The sequence below is a fragment of the Abramis brama genome (assembly GCF_963993115.1).
Source record: "Abramis brama genome assembly, chromosome: 15".
Classification (NCBI taxonomy): Eukaryota; Metazoa; Chordata; class Actinopteri; order Cypriniformes; family Leuciscidae; genus Abramis; species Abramis brama.
In genome coordinates, this window is record NC_139977.1 from 26,937,109 (window position 1) to 26,957,340 (window position 20,232).

Genomic DNA, 20,232 nt, shown 5'->3' on the forward strand with positions numbered 1-20,232 from the left:
ACTGCCAGATGCAACATTGAACATTTGAGTAGCAGAACGTACTATGATGCCACCACGAATATCTCGCCCACCGCGGAGTATTTATTCGCTCTTTTTAACGGTAAAAAAAATACCGTTTTTTGTATTATTATTTATTGGGAAGTGTTCTCTCAAAGCTTGCCTATATATTGCTGCGCGTTTCTTAAAGGTTTCGGTATGGAACGAACATTTGCGTTATATAATCTCGTTTTTTGAACTTCACTGCTTTAATGTTGCGAGCTGAGCTTTTTTGTGACCGTCAATCCCACAAGCCCTTGCGATTTTCGCAGCGGCATGATTCAACAAATCGGCTCTTTTGAACAGATCATTTCCAAAAATGATTCAGGGATTCTTTTACGTCATGACGCAATTGCGTCATACGTACTTCCAGCGTAGCATCACATTTATTACGTTTTTTATAAAGTGTTATTTTATGTGTCCTGGTGAAGTTTGTTGCAGCCTTGATTCAGATTCAGAAGTATTTATTTTAGAACCTAGATATTCACAGAAGGCAACACTAGTACTATCAAGCTGAAATAACCGATTTCCTAATCTTTTTTTTTGTAACTTTTGTGGTGTTTGGCAAAAAGTTATTTTTCACTTAATCCGGATCTCTTTTGAATGTGTGACTTGAGGTTTTGTTTTGAGGAGCTGACTCGAGAAATTATCGGACCTCTGTTTCGTGAAACATTCGTTCTGTCGGTTCAGTAGGATGAAAGATCGGCTATGTGAACCGGTTCAACTGATTCATTGAAAAGATCCGACTCATACGAGCAATTGATTTACCGCACTTGGATAAAGAAAATCTACGGTTGGTTAATGATCTGAGATCATATATCTCGAAACAAGACCACAAGACCACGTATTAAAATGACTTTATTATGGCGAGTGGCGAAATGCTGGAACATTTAGTGGATTGTTGGTTTTGTGCCACACTTACCCATGAATCATTTTGATTAATAATTGTCCTTTTAATTGTGATTTTAAATGCAGTCTATATAGGCCTACATCAATTTGCAATATTGCAAATAAATGCTGTTTTTTACATGATGAAATCAAATAATCAGAGCATTATCAACATTACCATAATCAGCTGTGACTGGGCTTTTATTATTATCATCGGTGTGTATTATTATTATTACATAAGTGCCATATGGAAGTTTTTGTCCTTGTAAACTGACGTCCTCTCAACAACAGATAGGCCACCAGACTAGTTAGTGTAGCCTAATGTAGTTGGTAACCTTCAAATGAAACCAAATAGTTCCATCTAGTGGTGAAAGTGATGCTGTGTTTATTTGCATAAATTACATTTTATGGGTTGCAGGGTAATACTGTCTGCAGTTAGGTCTAGTATATATATATATATATATATTTTTGTGTGTGTGTGTGTGTGTGTGTGTGTGTGTGTGTGTGTGTGTGTGTGTGTGTGTGTGTGTGTGTGTTTTAGACCAATTGTGACACATTGATCTATTATTTATATCTTGCAAATATTTTAGTTCATTAAGATACATTTAACGCAACATATATGTAAAGTATACTTTGATTTGCAAGATTTTTCAAATAATTAATTCCACTCACTTTTATAACCTAACATTTCTCTTTTGACTTTCAACTTCATTTCATGAATTAGCCATTATGATGACGTAAACGACAGCATGAGAAATCCACCTTGCCCGTCCTGCTTTTTGCTGGATTGTTTACAAAACTGCCTTTGAGGTCTTATCCATACTTTTAGGCTTTTGCTATCTGGGTCACACTATCCTGAACTATTATATCTTTAAACACATCCGTCAATATTATCGCAATATGATAACTCACAGAAAAGCACGCACATCGCCTCATCTGCATGCATGCATTGTTCACTTGTTGGTTTTTCCATCCAAGTGAAACCACAAGCATCAAAGCGCATCTGTTCTTTCTGATTTACAGAACAATACAGGTTTTGAGGGGGTTTTCAGGGATGTTGTTCTCCTTCAGTGACATTGAATGCAGGCATGAACAGTGTTTGCCATGTAATTAACACTATTTAAATTTTATTGAGGCTTTTCTTATTATCCATGGCATTACATGCTTGTTTGTGGACTTTGCAGGAACTTCCATTCTGCCATTGTTTGCTGGGTGAGAGATGTGAAATTAACAGCGGATATCATTGAAAAGTGCCAAGTAATTTCATCACGCTTACTGTCCTCAAAAATTCTTAATTCTTCTCCCAATTATCTGCACCAAGCACTTTACATTGATGGACAGAGTTGTGTGTACCTTCTTCGCTGTGGTATTTAAGCTTAGGTAGTTATAAGCTTTCACTTCATCCACTATAATGCCTTTTTTACAGTAGCTGTCTGCAATATATGAACTCCTTATTTCATAATTGTGTGCAGTCCTTTGTATGGCACTAACTGGGGTTTTGGGACCATTTTTATAGTCATTTTATTTACACACACACCAAAAAACTGGGTTTTCACGTTTTATGAGAACTTTCCATAGACATACTAATTTTAATACTGTTCAAACTGTACATTCTATATATCCTAACCTTAATCCTAACACAACCCTTACAGAAAACTTTCTGCATTTTTTACATATTCAAAAACACACTTATGATTTATAAACTGTTTTCCTCATGGGGACAAAAAATGTCCCTATACAAGGTCAAAAATCACTATCTTTGTAGGTCCCAGTAGGGTTTACCAGGTCCACACACACACACACACACACACACAAGAAGAAGATGACGGTGACGAAAAAAGCTTTCTGCAGAACCAACCAGTGTTTTATGTATTGCCTAATGTCTTAAATTCATCTGTATTATAATATAAACAGATTTGTAACTGGAGATCTGTTGACAGCTTTAGGCTGCAGTGTCCATTACCAGGAACCTCATTATTCATAAAAATAAATAAATAAATAAAAAACTCCCCTTATCTTGACTGTTGGCTGGTTTTACAGGAGTTTTGTGCACAATTTAGCTGGTCAGAATGGGAGACCAGTTAAATTAGCCAACTGTTTTTTTTTTTTATCACCATTTTCCTATGACATAAAGCAACTGCAGGAGAAAACAATAAGGAGCCATTTACAAGTTATTTTTACCCCACATCTAATGAAATACCGATGACACTTCACATTTAATCTGTCTTGGGGAGCATAATAGCCCGTGGCTGAGATAATGACAGGTTAGCTCAACATGACATTCTGTTTATTTTATTTTATATTATATCAAGTAGCCTAACCCATCAAGATACTGACGCAGAACCCCTGGGAGGGGGCATTAAACTTTCAGCGTAACACCCTCACGAACCATCCAGACATTGGCACGACAATTTCTCTCTATAGCGCAGGAAATTATCGCGTCATTTTCTTTCACTTTCTAAGTGGTCTTCGTCGTCACGGGAGTATATAAATGAACTGATTATCCAAATGCACCATTACTGGGGCCTCTACTAGCAATAACTGTACGAGTAGTTACAGGAGTAGCCTACTGATCAAGGAAGGTGAAGAGACTTGAGTCTTATATGGGCGTTATGTGCCTCGTATGGAGATACAGATTAGTGGTGTCCATGATTCTGGTTGTTGTACTCTGTGGTGTGTTTGCATCAGACGCACAACCAATTGGAAAAGTTTATCCACGCGGAAATCACTGGGCTGTTGGTGAGTGAAAATCTTATTTTTAATTTTCCCAAACCAAAAACAACAATAGCCTATAAGTTTGAGTCATATGTAGCTATATAATAGCCTATACTCGGTTTTGGAGCCGAGTAAATGCATTTAAATTGATGTTACATTACATAACGCAGCAGTTATCCTGCATATTTTAAAAATCCAAAACAAGCTACTCTGCATTTACATTTGTTACTTTTTTAAATAGAAAATTCTATTAAATGCGTAGAATCACTGTTGTGCTTAAATACTGAATGTTGAGAATTGAAGTCAAAGTAAGCAAGAAGTGTATTTTTTATACAAATAAGTAGTAAGATGTGTACAATAACAGGCTGTTATCAAATATAAGCTATTAAATTAAAACATAAAATTCAATAAAATTGTAAAATATCAATTTTAAAGAATTCTACATTTTTTAGAAACAAATATGCTGATCTACAGGACCTATAATGTAACCTCTAGAATTGTTGATCTCCAAAAAAACATATACGCAAAAATGGTTCTGGATAAAAAGATTTGTTGCTGAACGGAGCTGCATGCAAACCATTGAAAAACTGAAGAAATGCTTTAAGAGTTTACAGTAAATTAAATCAGTATAACTATAGGCAATGATAACAATGTAAACCACTTGATTAAACATACCAGTGGAAGTTTATTAAGTGCGTGTATTATGTATATCTGGAGTGATTGCAAAACGCTCAAGTGTCACTCAAGCTTTGAGACTGATGAGTGAAAGTGGATCCATGGGGTGTAAAGAGCAGACTAACACCTGTATCTTAACTGGATGAAAATAGGAGATGTGCAACTGGCTTTTTGTATGTTTGTGTGATGAATTTGCTAAGATAAGAAGGTATAATATGATATGTTCTTCTGATTCTGTTTTTGAGTTCTGTTGAGATGTATTCTCTGCTACTGAACTCGTGTTGTATTCAACAATTTCTCATGAAGTCTATCTTTACATGATGAATAGAAGGAATTATGGATAATTTTGGCTCAAATTACATTTTCTTTGCACATTAATACCAGACTAGATTCAAGATATACGTAATCTGCATTGTTATGCTTTTTGCTTGTGTAATGGAGGCCATCGAGTAGCTGTGTGTGTAAACCTCACTCCCCCAGTCTCAGGAGGCGCACTAGCGACTGACACTAGAAGCTGCGGTTTTTAGTGTTCTTATTAGTGCGCCCACCTCCTATGACGGTGACTCTGGTTTGAATCCCGCTCTGAGCTGTAAGAGTAGGACCAGTCACATTGGTGCCGTGACCCGGATGGGAGTGAGGTTTAGGGGGGTGAGTGTAACAGAGGCCAGTTATTAAAAGAGCTGTTCAAGTAAAACTCGCTTCCCCGGCCTCAAGAAGCACACTAGCGACTGACTCTTGAGGCTGTGGTTTTTTAGTGTCATTGTTAGTGCGCCCGCCTCCAATGACAGTGACTCTGGTTTGAATCCCGCTCTGAGCTGTAAGAGTAGGACCAGTCACATTGGTGCCGTGACCCGAGTGTAACAGAGCCCAGCTGTTCAAGTATATCTCACTCCCCTGGCCTCAAGAGGAGCACTAGCAACTGATGCTGGCTGCAGTCTTTAACGTCCTTGTTAGTGTACCCACCTCCCATGCATGTGACACTGGTTCGATCCCAGCTCAGAGTGGGTAGGAATAGGACCAGTCACACTTGCAAGCACATGAAATCCATATACGTTCAGTCATATTTATATTAAGAGCATGCATTTTACTTAAAATCAGAGCAACAATCAGCCTATAATGACCTATATTTGTTTTAGGGCACTTAATGGGCAAGAAAAGCACAGATGAGCAGGTCAGACCAGAGGAATCAGAAGGTGATGATAAGACCTTTATGACGACCCCAGACCAGGATCTGCTGCTGGAAAGATTCAACAAACATCTGCCCCCACTCCTGTATGCGCTCATGAGAGGACGGACAGGAGAGGAGAGCACGCAGGATGGCACAGAGGAGGTCGATGCTCCGAAACTGCTCGAGCGCATGCTGACCAGGAGACGTCAGTGGGAGGAAGACCACGAGAGAGACAGACAAGTCAAACTGGTGAGAACATAGGAACTAAATCCTTAACAAGATCATTATGTTCATGCATAAATGCGTGCAAAACGCATGCAAAGTGCATAAGGTTCTGATCTAATAGTGCTTTTTTATCACATAATTGGTCTGCAGTAATGAACAAACATTATTATTATTATTAACCTGTTAACTCTCATGCATAGAAATGGTTTTCACAGCATGAATTTTCGAGTGTTTAAGCTTTCGATTGATGAATTTATGATGATTACTAAAATATGTGATAGGGAAAGAAAGCAATAAAAAAGTGTCCCGCTACCAGGACAGGTAACAGGCTAGTGTTTTTATTTGACAAAATAATGATGATCACTGTTGGGTTTAATGCATTTCTAAGTAATTCATTACTGTAATTCAATTACTTTTCCCTTGAAAAAGTAAAGCAAAGTAAAGTAAAGTAAAGCTTTAAAATTTTCTGTAATTTAATTGGTTACTTTTGATGTAATTGCATTAAATATTGATTATTACATGGCTTGGTTGAATTCCAATGTAGAATGCGGTCTGTTATTTCTTGACCGCTGCGAAGTATAACACACCGTTGCCATGAAAAACAGAGCGTTGCTATGGACGCGGAACGGACTATTTTCTTTAGCGGAAGCAATACAATCGTTTTTAAATCAATAAACTCCTTTTTAAATCAATATTTTGTGTCAAATTATTTATTTATTTTGTAGGTAGCCATGTAATAAGCGGGATAATGTATAGCGAGGCGGTTGTTATAGCGAATAACAACCCCTTCAGGCTGATTCAAGGTCCCGTTCAGCCTGTCGGGGTTGTTATTCGCTATAACAACCGCCTCGCTACATTATCCCTTACATAGATTATAGAACAATAGTGGATTTAACAACAAAATTTACGTCTAATGTTAAAAATAATGCAATAGAGAGTAATTAGTACAGCAATTTAATTACACTATTGAAGATGTAATTAGTAGCTAGTAAATATAATTACTTTGTTTTTTGTCCTTAATTTGTTTCTTCTATACTGTAAGAATGTTTATTTTTGTATATATTTCACATACAGGTTGAGGACTTCTTGCTAAAGGCTTTGAGAATGCAGGATGACAACCAAAGCTGAGGACAAACTGGACGAAAGACTGTGGTTTGAAGTTCACTTGTCAACTGGCTCTGTCAAATACAAATCACTTTATTCCACAACATATAAATAAGCATGTTATATTTTTGTATGTCACTATCTCAATGAAATACACATAAACCGAGTGTCATCATTCTGTATATTTAATGCTATTATTTTATAAATGAATTCATCTTCTTGGTAACTGACACCATAAGCTTTGTAGTCATAGTTCAGCTGAATAATATTTAATAAATTTGAACTTGTTGGGCTATCTGCGGTTTATAAAAATGACAGTGTGTATTATGTATATATGCTACATAAATACATTGCTTTCCATGCATTATGATTAAACAGTAAATGTACTAAGCTGAATGCGCTAGTATGTGTCACAGAAGAGTAAAAAAAAAAACTGAATTTCTCATTCTGAAAGTAAATTTATTATTGGTTATGACTGATCAATTGAGGTGACTGGCCATAAACGGCCTATTAGTCAAGCGTTCACTTAACAGAGGCAGGCAGGTGACAGGAAAGCTCTTCAGCGCACACCAATGACCATCTGAATAACTAAATTACAACCTCTGCATTGTCTGTGAGAACTGGCAGGAAATTGTCGATGGCCTGTCTCGCCCGCTCTCAGCTGTCTGTGCGCAATAATGGCTCCAATTATTCACACCAGTGTTCCTAACAATGAAAAATGTCAATTGGAGCCACTTTCATTTGGTTAAATTCATCTAGTTCACTGGGATGTGTGCTTTTCTCATTTGTCACAGATGAGCGACCGCTAATAGAAATTCAGCATCAATCAGAATCTAATGCATCATTGATAAAGTTACTGCAAAAATCCCAAATGTTAGATTTGGTGATGATAGTCGTGATGTGTGTTCATGCAGATGTATGGGTTTGGTACGGGTGTCTTGAATATGGTAATGCAAACAACTATATTGACTATATAAATTTGTGAAATTTTGCTTAACTGTAGGATATATGTATCTAAATGTACCTCTTGAGAGGGATTTTAAACAAACCTCTATTTTAATTTAAAGGTTTACACATCTTAGTGTGTCGAGAAATGATTATCTACATCAAAACTTTATAATACATGCTTCATTTGAATTTTACACCGTATAAATTACAAAAATTACAACTATGGGGTCGTTGTATTTGAGGAGTGTATTTGGGGACTAACCCCTGATTTATAATAACTCCTGATTATAAAAAAAAAAAAAGTTGATATAAAAATAAAAGTTAATAAATAAAAAAAGGCGGGAAATAGAACACAACCTAAAAATTCACCACAAATTTAAAAATGTGTAGATTGTAAGCAGTGCTGGGCAGATTGCTTACAAATTGTAGTCAGTTACTGACTCCAAAAATTAATTAGTAGCGTAATCCACTACATTGCACATTTAGGTAAATATAATCTGACTACTGTTTAATTACTTTTAGAAAAAAAAAATTACATTCCTTGTTATCAACAACATTTAGTGCATTAAACTATATTAGACAAATGTCAGGGTTTCTCAGACTGGTGTTCGTGAACTGCAGGGGTTCGTAAAGGGTTTGTTCACCCAAAACTGTCATCATTTACTCGCCCTCATTTTTTTTCCAAAACTTGCATGAGTTTTGAAGAATGTTGTTAACCAGACAGTTGACGGCACCCATTGACTTCCATAGTATTTTTCCAGAGTATTTAAAAAAAAAACATAATTACAAGTACTTAATTTTGGAATCTGATTACATAATCCAGATTACATGTAATCAGTTACTACCCAGCACTGATTGTAAAGACATTAGTCTATTACCACAGTGTGGGCGGAGAAGAATGTTCCTAACCAACGCAACCACTAGATGGCGGCATAATGAAGGAGAAGCGCCACAGTGAGCGAATATATAATATATATATTTTTTTCCCTTGTTTATCCTGTTGTGTCTCCCAAAATGCCTGATAAAAATAAGTTCTGGTGTCCTCTACAGTGGACATGTCTGAAATCAATGCCCTGTTTTGTATAACAGAAAGCCATATTTTGATTAGGCTATAAACCCCATGCATTTTCCTGAGATGTCGATTTTAAGACAAACAATTTGAAAATTAGTCCGATTTAAATGATAATTACAAAACATTATCATTTTCCATAAGATTGCTAAATTTGATCACTAAGATGTAATGTCAGTCATTTTTAAAGACCAAGGAGAAGTTATTATCATGGTGAAGCCCTTGATGTGCATGCTCTTTACAGGACATCCAGACTTAAAACTGTGACATGTGTGGTGTCAGAGAATTTCACTAAAATATATACAGAGGACAAAAGGACAAAATACAAAAAAAAAAAAAAAAATGAAAAATGAAAAAAATACAGAGGACAAAAGTCTATTCCTGGGTCCCAGGAGGATATAATAAAAAAGTCATTACAAATATCTAGGATTATCTAGAATTTACCCTATGCAATGATAGTTAATAGCCTGTAGAAATTAAAATGAATTTATAATAAATATGCAATAAAAATTGACTCAAATTGTATGTAATCATATAGCATGGCAACCTCAACAATTTAAAAAAGCATTAAAAACTATTGGAGACACATTGCATTTTACATTTTTATGAGCTTGTTTTTATTATAAAATACAAAATTCATCTGTACAGTGAAAACATACAACAAAACGTCATGGAAATTGGCCAGCTGCTTTGTACAATGAACAAACCCTATAGCACTGAATGGCTATTTTAAAAGGGACAAATGTGATACTGTGAAATCAAATGCATGCATTTATAATGCAAACATTATATGATCGATATTTATTTCTATCCTTAAATGTTTTTTTGGTCCAAAAATGGTTGAATTATGTGCGAATTAGCAGGGAAGCTTTATTTAACTCTTGATTAAAAAAAAAAATCAAAGAAAAAAAAAAAAACAGTAATGTACAATGAACAACTCGGGGAGGTTTATGAACGACAAACAGATGTGAAAACCACTTTCAGGACCAAACAGAGTGTGATTTGGAAAGTTAAAGGAGATGCAAACAAGTCTCTGAGTGTCTCAGTCAGTCCAGCATCATTCTCAGTCTACCACGTCTTCCCTATAGACTGGATGTGTTCCTTAGCTTTCATTCTTAGCGAGGCGATACTTGTGTTTCGTGGGTCTGCCTCTTCTAGTGAAAATTTATCCATAAACCCCGAGCACTGATACGCCGGCGGAGGGGGGCACACCGCCCCCATATGGGGCAGAGGGTGGTTGAACGTGGATGAGCTGAGGAACTGTGGAGGGGTGTAGCTGGTTGGAACACCCTGCTGAGGGGTGATGAAGCTGGGCAGGGACTGCAGGGGGGAGCCGGAGGAAGAGATGGGTCCGGTGAGCCAGGGCTCCAGCGGCAGACCGCTACCCAGAGACAGTGGCCCTGATCTGGGGATGGACAGCATGGAGGACTCCTGCAGCTTGATGGAGCTCACCTCCAGTTTCTCTTGACGTCGCCACTTTGCACGGCGGTTTTGGAACCACACCTGAAATGTGACATAAGAAAGGATTTAGTTTATAATGCAGACGTTGCACATATTGAAAATTCACATTGTGAGGGAAGTTTAGATGCTCTTAATATGTAAAAACCCTTCAAATACAACTGAAAAAAAAAAAAATGGTGACCTAAAAATGGTAACATCTAAATTAACTGCTTTTAAGATGAAAAATATTATATAACATGACTTAACCAACCTATATACATCAATTTAAAACTTTTTATCGGTTAACCAGAAATAGCTCTTTAAGGTAACAATGTACAGTGTACACTTGCAAAAATGGATTCATCTGTTTTCATAATTGATGTTTATTTGATGATTAAATTGTGGGCTATATATATATATATAGGCTATCAATTTTTTATGGTCGAATCATAATTTACTTGACTTGTTATTTGAAACCCAATTAAATTTGACACCTTTTTCCCCCTAGTAAAGGTTACTTAGCTGTCACTAAAATTATTTTCTAAAATTTACTCATTTTAAATTCAATTCGAAGAACATAAAATTCCAATGAAATCAAAGAGAAGGCCAAATTTTCTCTGGTACAACACAAGAAAAAATTACTGATGTGAAATCTCTTATTTTTGCTGAAATTTTAGATATTTTTTTTTGTTATCTTTCCTTTTTCCATTCCATTATATATATATTATAAAAAATTATAAAACAAAAATTCTCAATTACAAATAAATAAATGCGTGTATATAGCCTATATAATTTTTTATTATAACATTTTTTTACTTTTTATATAAAAAAAAATATATAGGCTATTTTATTATAAATACATATTCTGTTTTTCAACGAAAATGTTTTTATATATATATATATATATTTAATATATATTTTTTACATAGGCTAACTGAAGAAACCAATGATGAACATGTAAAAAGAAAGTTCACATAAATAAGGTGAAATCCTTATTTGTCATTCCTAATATGTGTCATTATCTTATTCTCAAACAGAGCTCTTGAAGCCCATCATCTGTGCTGCGCACGCGCTGTGCTCACCTGTACTCGAACCTCTGGCAGGTTCACTTTGAGCGCGAGCTCCTCTCTGCTGTACACGTCAGGGTAATGCGACTTCTCAAACGCCCTCTCGAGCTCGTGCAGCTGAAATGTGGTGAACGTGGTCCGGTTCCGCCGGTGCTTTTTCTTGGGATTTTCATCATCCGATAATTTACCGCCATCCGCATCTGGATCCGGACTGACCATGACAGCAGATCTACACACACCTGTGGGAAAATAATGTAAAGTTGTCCTTGAGAAGGTGTGACGTGTTCATATTCTAGTTAAAAATCAGGCATTTTAATTATTTACCTTTTTTAACTTTTTAAAGTCATTAAACCTTTATTGGTAGGCTATATATTCCGTATAGGCTAACATTGCCATTTATGTAATTATATTTTATAGCCCATAATTCTTTAAATAATGTAACTTTCTTTCTTTCTTTAAACGTCTATTTTTATTTACAATTTAAATATAGGCTATAAATCTTAACACGCCTAAAACTTTTCAATAAACCTTTCAATTTATATAATAGCCCATTTAAATGTGCATCAGATGTACATGTAGATTATTAATAACTTAAAAATGTAAGTTATTTTGCTATAAAGTGCTGCCAAAATGGCCAGTTTTAAACCGTGAAAATGAAACTTTACGCATCTGTTTACTCACCTTCAAAGTTCTTGGAGTTCTTCGAGTCCTTTTGGGGGGACAGCAAGAGCTCAGTGTCTTTGACGGCCTTTCCTGATCCATAGGAAAACGCCGGGTGGAACAAATTCTCTCCTTTAAATCCCAAAATGGATTCAATGCTGTGGATCCTCGTTTGGGATCCAGGACTGCGAACCAAGCGCGCGGATGGGGAGAGGCGCTCTTCCATGTCTTGGGACTGGGATCCAACAAGCTTCATCGAACGTTTTGATGTGAAAAAAAAAAAAAACACACAAAACAAACAAAAAACAAAGTATGGAAAGCTCAGCTATATTTCCTATTCAATACAGCAGCACATCGATTTCCAATACTCCAGACTGTCCCAGCAGAAGCAAGTCATGCAACTTTCTCCAGTAGTGGTCCTGCACACACTGAGGATGCAGTGGCCCCCAGGGGCCTTATATGGATTCCCCTCGACCGGGATTCTATTGTGTGAGTGACATCCCCTTCGACACGTCAAGAAACGTCAGATTGGCCGGAGTGAGGGATGTGGTATTGTCCCTGAGAAGAGCATTTAACTCCTCCCAGAGATTCTTCTGCATAATGGCAGCTTTATAAACCGCCTTACATAAATCTTAAATAATCTTTTCCCACTCCAGATGTCTTGACCATGATGGCCTGTAGAAATGAGAGGAACTGGGGCTGGATTACATCTTTAAGGCCGAAACAGATCATAATTACAAGATCTCTGCACGCGCAAAATAACATTAAAAACGTCAGTTTACAAAAATTCTTCGTGGTACCACGTGCACCGAAAATAGTTGTTTATTAGGCACCAGCGTCATTAAAAAGCTTACACAGTTTTCCATGTAAGTTTATAATGTGAAAATCACAGCTATGAGGTGACAGTAAAAGCGGAAAGTCTCTGTTTAGAGATTGCTATATTTGTTTCTAATTTTATTTGATTGATGTTTTGAATTCAAACGATCCCTTTATAAAATATTTAAAATGAAGGAGTAGACCTATTCTTTGTACATTAAGAAATTATTATAATAATGGAATTTGTATTAATAAAAAAATATAAAACAAAGAGTTACATATATTTAAAAATGGTTCTAAATAGCCTTAAATAATAATAATAAAATACAAATAAAACAAAGAGCAGACATTTAAAAATGTAAAACATTTGCATTTGAAACTCTGGCTTTCTTGGCAGATTGTACTGTAAAGGCGATAATATTCTATCCTATAAAAATTAAATACTAGCCTAACAAAAATAACAAAGTTGGCTATTCATACAAGTTCTAGAAGAAAATGTAAACGTTATTTAAAGTCTGTTTGTGAACAGCAGAATATTGAAATCCTTTAAACCTGAATGGAATATGCCTACTCAGAATAGCCTTAAAATTTGATAAATTGGTATTTAACTATTATATCTAATTGAACTATCATAAGTTTTGGTGATCAAACATTTAAGAAGCCTAATTACCAGTCTAAACCGATAAAACACCGCCAAGAACTCCTTTACGCCTACACTTCGAGCATGGAGTGGTTTCGGCCATTAGGAGATTTTGTTACATGAACAAAACGCGATCTCAAGCAGCAAGCGCGCGACCCCTGAGAGCTGGCCTACAATTGAGGTGCAGTTAATTGGAAGAATTTGCAAACTTCCTCAATATTGAATGGATACGTGTAATTAGCTCCGAACAAAGATTGACAGCAGTCTGATAATCCGCAGGACACACGCTGGTTTGAGGGGATTACACACTTTCCCCCCTCTATCCAAAACAGCCCAAATCCTTTCAACCGCTTGGCTTTTCCCTAATTACAACAGATAATGTTGGTATTCCGAGATTTATTCAAAGATACACACACACACACACACGAAAAACCGAACACCGCAAAATACAAGAACGTGTTTATGAACTAAAAAAAAAAATACTTTCATATTATTTTCTGATTAGGAATTTAATATAAGAATATTTACAGAAAAGGGAAAAGTACATATTTTTAAGTATAGGCAATTTTTAAGTTGTTGTTTTTTATACCTGTTTGGTTTGTCTTTATCTTATTATAAATGTCATGACAATTTTTTAAAGTGCAAATTTCCACTAATATGAGGTCATATAATGCGAAGAGACAAGATTACTGTTATATGTCTACTGAAGGAATTTAACTTGTCTTAGACCTTGTAATCTTATTATCAGGTAATCTTAAAACTCCAAAAACATGCTCTTTTTTAATAACCACGAACTTAGAATCATTTAATATTTATTTTCTCCCATATTGTCATCTGGTATTGCTAAATAAACCAACATTTTTCAGGCCCTTTTTTATTGGATTTGGCCGTTTTCTTGTGCATGTAAATGCTATAAAACATTGATTATGAATGTTATGGCCAAGAAAATCTCACAGACAATGACTTATTTTGATCACAAATGCACAGTTTGTCAATCGTCTGTTTTATTCATCGGTTTACACATGAGACAATCGATCATATTCATGCCTATTTACCTCACATTACATAAGTAACTTAATACATAAGTCTAAAGAATCCTAATAAACATTACAATTTCATATGCGCCAATGCTAGATGGTCTGCTGTCAAGAAAAGAAGAAATAACAGCATCACATTCACCCTCAACCCTTGTGCAAAAAAAGCAGGAGGGAGAATTAAACAGAGCTTCTCCTCCGCCTCTGGTTCAAGTCATTATATGTGTGTTAGATATATTTACAGGGAAATATTGCAACATATGCACCAAAAAAAAAAAAAAAAGGGAAAGAGAAAAGACACTACAACATAATTTATTAACAAAACATACAAAAGAAAATAAGTCGAAACAGCAAAATATGGGGCCAAGCAAATGACATTCAGAGAGGCTGAAAAGCTGATCAGATGTTGCAGCTTTGGAAATTAAAAACTTGGGTGACTGTCTTCAAATGAAACTTTGGTAACACTTTACAAGGTCTCATTTGATTTTTCTCATTTTTGATTTTAAAAATGTATTCGTAAATGTTGGAATTTAGGTTAACTTAGATGAATAAATGAGAAGTATAGTTCATTTTAAAGGGATAGTTCACCGAAAAATGAAAATTCTGTCATTAATTACTCACCCTCATGTCATTACAAACCCATAAGACTTTCATTCATCTTTGGAACACAAATAAAGATATTTCTGATGAAATATGAGAGACTTCTGTCCCTCCATAGACAGCTACACAGCTACCACTTGCCACTTCAAGAAGTTCATAAAGAGGCTTTTATTCACAACTGAGCCTACTGATCAATGTTTAAATGTGAATAAAAGCCTCTTTACGACATGAAGGTGAGTAATTAATGACATCATTTTCATTGTTGAGAAACCTTATTGTAAAGAGTCACCGAAACTTGAACAGCAATAAATCAACGCGGAGGGAAAATTAAGATACCGTTTTTGTTTTATGATTTTTTCAAAAGAAACCAGGGCTGTGTTTTTCAAAAGCATTGTGAGCTAAGTTGAGCTAAGTTAAGAATTACGATGCTTTTGGGAAACGCAGACCTGGATTGTAAATGTGTGAATTTGCTAAGTCATTACATGACAGAACACTTCTCCTCAGCCTTGGACTTCATCTCTGTCAGTGTAGCGCTGGCTTTCTCTTTTAACTGATCCATGTCCATGTTCTGTAAGTTCTGCATCTGCCCCAGGATGGAGTCCTTCTCCTCCTCCTCTGTGGCGTCCTCATCCACCATCTTCAGCAGCTCCTCGGGAACATCGACATCATCTCCTGCCATCTGGAGCATGTTATCGTCCTGCTCACTCTGAGGGGGGAATACACACAGGGAGTCAAACGGGGACAGAAGTCATGTTGTTACTGTTTAGGACACATTTAGTGTTTTTTGAGCTTCTCGACCAGCCTTACATTGGCTCAACCAATGAATTTCAAGATTTGTCTGTTATACATAATTATAATTAATACATTTAAAAAAAAAAAAAAAGTTCCAAAAGAAGGTTTTCACATAAAAGCCATTTTTGTGCCATATAAGAATCTTTCAGTAGACAGTTCCTTAAAAGAGACATTTTCTTCTTAGTGTAAAGAACATTTTGTGCAATGGAAAGGTTCCATGGATGTTAAAGGTTCTTCATGGAACCATAGATGTAAAGAACCTTTATTTTTAACCCTCTGGTGCTCCTTGCACTCAAAAATGACTGATATTATTAATGTACTATTTTTTAGTTTGATAATGTTTTTATTTAATATTTTGTATTTTTAGGGGATTTTATGGTACTAAATTATATTTATGCAGTAGATATATTTCATGTATTACCTGTGAACCACTTCGAGCAGAGACATGAAAATTTAACTTAAACTGTTATAAATCTTGAATGCTTTTGAGCACAAACTTAAGACACTTGGCAGATTACTGATGAAGTAAAAAAAAGAAAGAAGTGGTTATAGAAGTTTAAGCACTTCAAATATACATTTTCCAAAACAATTTTACTCTAAAACTGTGAGAAAAATCAAAGCCATAAATCTTAAAAAGGTTGTGTTCCAAATTTTAGTTTGATATCTCAAAAAATTAGCTTTCAGTAAGATTTTGTGTGGGTGCAGTACAAAAAGTTTCCACTAGATGAAATTAGTTTCCCATTCTCAGGAGTACAATTTATAATTTTTACATTTTCAAATGATGTCCATGATTTTTTTTGTGCATTCACATATCAAGTGCCAAACCCTTTACCAAGTTTCGTAGCAATCTGACGAAGTAGAACATTCTAAAAAATAAAAAATGAATGACAAGAATGACCAAGGAGTACCAGAGGAGTGTATCAAACATTTTAGACTCATCTTAATTGTTAGCCTTTTTGCATTAATGCATCACATATTGAAGAATTAAGAGAGAAAATGAAGCTGTAAAAAGACAAACAGATGTTGTGGAAAGCCAATATTGTTGGAGGCTTGCGCAGACCTCAGTTCACTCTCTTAATCTGGTTATCTTATTTATTGGAAGTGCCGAGAGCTCAGAGCCACACAAAGCATCCATATGGGAGAAAATACATTTGTGTGTATGTGCGTGTGTGTGAGCCAAATGCAAATTAGGAATTCTAGAGATTAATTATTTTCAACCCAATAAATACATGTTACGGTCAGTTACTATAAAATTCATGTCACACTGGAGGACCATTTATGTGCACTGTAAAATGCTATTAGGTTATTCTAAATGCTGAAAACTTGGTGACCAGCATCTAAAACATAGACTTTCCATTTTGCATTCAGTTCAAAAGTTTGGGATCAGTTTTAATTCATTTATTTTAACAGTAAAGACATTTATAATGTTACAAAATATTTTAAATAAATGCTGTTCTTTAGAACTTTCTATTCATCAAATAATTCTCAACAAAAAAATGAATCACAGTTTCCACAAAAATATTGCACAGCACATCTGTTCTTAACATTGATAATAAAAATAAATGTTTCTTGATTGGCAAATCAGCATATTAGAATGATTTCTGAAGGATCATGTGACACTGAAGACTGGAGTAATGATGCTGAAAATTCAGCTTTGCATCACAGGAATAAATTACATTTTAAAATATATTCAAATAGAAAACAGTTATTTTAAACTGTAATAATATTTCACAATTTTTTTTTGTATATTTTTGATTAAATAAATGCAGCCAACCTGATCTCACGGCAATTCGTAACAATTCAACGAGGTAATTCGTACGAATTCATACGACCTCACTCGTACGAATTAGTACGATTTTTGCTAAATCGTACATATTTTACGAATTGCCCAATTCGTATGAATTCATACGAATGACCTACCCCTGAACCCTGCCCCTAAACCTACCCATCACGTGGGTTTAGACAAATCGTACAAATTCGTACGAGTGAGGTCGTACGAATTCATACGAATTAGCCACCTTTTTATCACTCGTACGAATTTGTACGAATTGGTCGTTAGATAGTGTTGATGCAGCCTTGATGAGTATAATAGACTTTTCAAAGACAATCTCAAAACTGTAGGCCTAGTGTAGGCTACATAAATAATCTTACAAACTGATGATGAAAAAAGTTAAAAATCAGTTGCGAACGACTTAGTAGGCTATTTGAGGAAGGAGGGGGGAGCAAAGTGACTTACTTTAGGAAGCCGGTATTTTTCTCGTAGACAAACCCTCAGAGTCGCCCTCTCTGCTTTCTTGTGCAAGAAATCTGCATCTCGTTCCATTCTGTGGAAATGTTTTAAAAACACATTATCACGTGCTAAGAAGAACACCGATTTTTTTTTTTTTTTTTAATGATTAATACACTATGTAATACAGTGGATACTAATCTTGTGATTTTCATGTTAAAAAACATACCATCAGTAAACATGTATAATTCACTGGAAAACATTGCATTGCACAAACAGTTTGTGAAAACAAAAATCTGTGCGTGACAGAAGACTGTAGCGGTAGAATGACATGACCCCTGGGGTTTAGCTTTACAGCTTAACTCTAGATAAAGAGCTTCAGGATGCTTACGGCATTGTTCAGGCAGTGCGACGACTACACTTGAAGCAAAGCTAGTTTACCAGCAACAACTAGATAATAAAATCCTTTGGATGTTTGATCTGAAGCTACATACAGATCTTCAGATGTTTAGATGTAATCTCACAGCAGACATGTGTGTTTATTGTATGAATCATCTGTTTTTAACCTGGTCATATTTCTACTTAAGTGAGCCTGCTGATGCTAGTTGTTATCTCATCTCACTTGAACATGAATAATATCAAATCTTAGGATTAAACTGGCAATAGTTTTTTTTTTTTGCTGTACAATTTGATCCGAATGATTTGAAAATCTCCTTATTATCCCAATACGAAAAGCAACAGCCTTAATAAACTTAAATATAAATATTTTAAATACAGAACCACATGCAGTGTATAGTGTTAAATCGGAGTTTCACAAAATGAGTAAAAAATAAGTTGATAAGTAGATTTTTTTTTTTTTTAAAGATAACTCCAACTTCAATTGTTGCACTTCAACAGTGAAATAGCCATAAATAAATATCAGCTATGTCTTTTTAAAAAAAGCAAAAAAGTAAGTAAGGAAGGAAGATTTGAAATATGCAGAGGTTTCATAATTCTCCAATACTTTCAATACTCCCTTGCTACTATGATTGTTTCTAAAAATAGCATTATCCAGCTCAACAAGGCCCACGCTAAGCTCTGCTTTCAGGACTGATTAGCAGCTAGCATCTGACGCTTGCTCTCTGATACCAACACGGAGTCTGTTCGTCTTTAATGGTTGACATTATATAGTTCAGGTGCAGGTCTTAGCATGAATACATCACTATGGAGAATAACAGATTTATGAGCTTGCATCACTGCTCATCACTTTGCAATAGAAATCAATGCAGCTTTTAATTTAAACAGCCTAAAAGTGTTTCTGTAATGCATCAACACCTTTAAGGATGGAATAAGGATCCAAAACAGTTGTCATTGGGATAAATATTACATTAATCCCACTAAGAACCAAACAATCTCCAAAAAAGATAAAAAACAAACTTAAAAACATAATATACAAGATGCCATATGCATGTTTTTTCCTCCACTTACTTTGTCAAGGTCATTAAATGATAAATATGCAAGGACAAATAGGGCCAGAGAGGCCTGAACTTTACTTACTTTTCCTCCACTACTTGTTTCTGGTACTCCTCATATTCTTCTCTAGTCATGCCGGCGGCCGCCGCGGGGTCCTTGGGGGTCTCCGCCTCAGCCTTTTCCTCTCCTCCTCCAAGTCCCATACCCTTCAGTGGGTTCCCAACCATACTTTTGATTAAAAACGCCATTATTTACCCCGTTGGAGTCTCTAGCTTGACGTCCAATTGTGATTCCTTGAACTCTTTTGGTTAAACTCCTTATAGTTTCCAATAGAGACGTCCCTCAGATGGATTGTTGGTGGTCTAATTGGAGCTAGGCTAACCGACCTGCCTGTCTGTTATCAAGGACGCACTGTTGACTAGAAATGGCGGCCAGGGGGACCAAAAAAAAAAAAAACGTTTATGGTGCAGCCATAATCTGGATTAAGATACAGCCGTCTACTCTGAGAGGCAGATGGCCGTGTGCTTTCTCTTTTCCACACAATAAAAGTGAAAGAACCCAATGCATTTATCAATCATAAGCTGTAACTAGAGGAAAAAAAATATCAGTAGTAGTCACCGATCAGAGAGAAAACTATGAATTTTGTGTTTTGGAGATTAGGTTGGCGTCCGCCATT

At 35.7% G+C, this 20,232-nt stretch overlaps 3 protein-coding genes across 3 annotated transcripts; 1 reads left to right on the forward strand and 2 right to left on the reverse strand.

Moving 5' to 3' along the window:
* The first annotated feature begins 23 nt into the window (after window positions 1–23).
* grp (gastrin-releasing peptide) lies at window positions 24–6,964 on the forward strand. The gene is made up of 3 exons (XM_084136735.1): window positions 24–100; window positions 5,451–5,731; window positions 6,782–6,964. Exons 2-3 carry the CDS (start codon window positions 5,459–5,461, stop codon window positions 6,833–6,835), a joined length of 327 nt encoding a protein of 108 aa, XP_083992861.1. The 5' UTR covers window positions 24–100; window positions 5,451–5,458; the 3' UTR covers window positions 6,836–6,964.
* Window positions 6,965–9,418: 2,454 nt separating this feature from the next.
* On the reverse strand, window positions 9,419–12,531 carry rx3 (retinal homeobox gene 3). Its single transcript, XM_084138206.1, has 3 exons — window positions 12,017–12,531; window positions 11,351–11,574; window positions 9,419–10,331 (listed from the first exon to the last, which is right to left on the reverse strand). The coding sequence occupies exons 1-3, from the start codon at window positions 12,249–12,251 to the stop codon at window positions 9,897–9,899; spliced, it is 894 nt and encodes a 297-aa protein (XP_083994332.1). The 5' UTR covers window positions 12,252–12,531; the 3' UTR covers window positions 9,419–9,896.
* Window positions 12,532–14,433: 1,902 nt separating this feature from the next.
* On the reverse strand, window positions 14,434–20,232 carry cplx4a (complexin 4a). The gene is made up of 3 exons (XM_084137087.1): window positions 19,641–20,232; window positions 18,114–18,201; window positions 14,434–15,791 (listed from the first exon to the last, which is right to left on the reverse strand). Exons 1-3 carry the CDS (start codon window positions 19,802–19,804, stop codon window positions 15,564–15,566), a joined length of 480 nt encoding a protein of 159 aa, XP_083993213.1. The 5' UTR covers window positions 19,805–20,232; the 3' UTR covers window positions 14,434–15,563.

What these genes read in the sequence shown, in the direction of transcription:
- rx3 (XM_084138206.1), bottom strand. Translation starts at nt 12,251, where the DNA reads ATGAAGCTTGTTGGATCCCAGTCCCAAGACATGGAAGAGCGCCTCTCC. An exon ending in GAACTCCAAGAACTTTGAAG is followed by an intron (nt 11,575 to 12,016) that starts GTGAGTAAACAG and finishes ATTTTCCCACAG; the next exon opens with GTGTGTGTAGATCTGCTGTC. An exon ending in TGCCAGAGGTTCGAGTACAG is followed by an intron (nt 10,332 to 11,350) that starts GTGAGCACAGCG and finishes GTCACATTTCAG; the next exon opens with GTGTGGTTCCAAAACCGCCG.
- grp (XM_084136735.1), top strand. Translation starts at nt 5,459, where the DNA reads ATGGGCAAGAAAAGCACAGATGAGCAGGTCAGACCAGAGGAATCAGAA. An exon ending in GAGACAGACAAGTCAAACTG is followed by an intron (nt 5,732 to 6,781) that starts GTGAGAACATAG and finishes TTTCACATACAG; the next exon opens with GTTGAGGACTTCTTGCTAAA.
- cplx4a (XM_084137087.1), bottom strand. Translation starts at nt 19,804, where the DNA reads ATGGCGTTTTTAATCAAAAGTATGGTTGGGAACCCACTGAAGGGTATG. An exon ending in AAACAAGTAGTGGAGGAAAA is followed by an intron (nt 18,202 to 19,640) that starts GTAAGTAAAGTT and finishes ACATTTCCACAG; the next exon opens with AATGGAACGAGATGCAGATT. An exon ending in AAAAATACCGGCTTCCTAAA is followed by an intron (nt 15,792 to 18,113) that starts GTAAGTCACTTT and finishes TTCCCCCCTCAG; the next exon opens with AGTGAGCAGGACGATAACAT.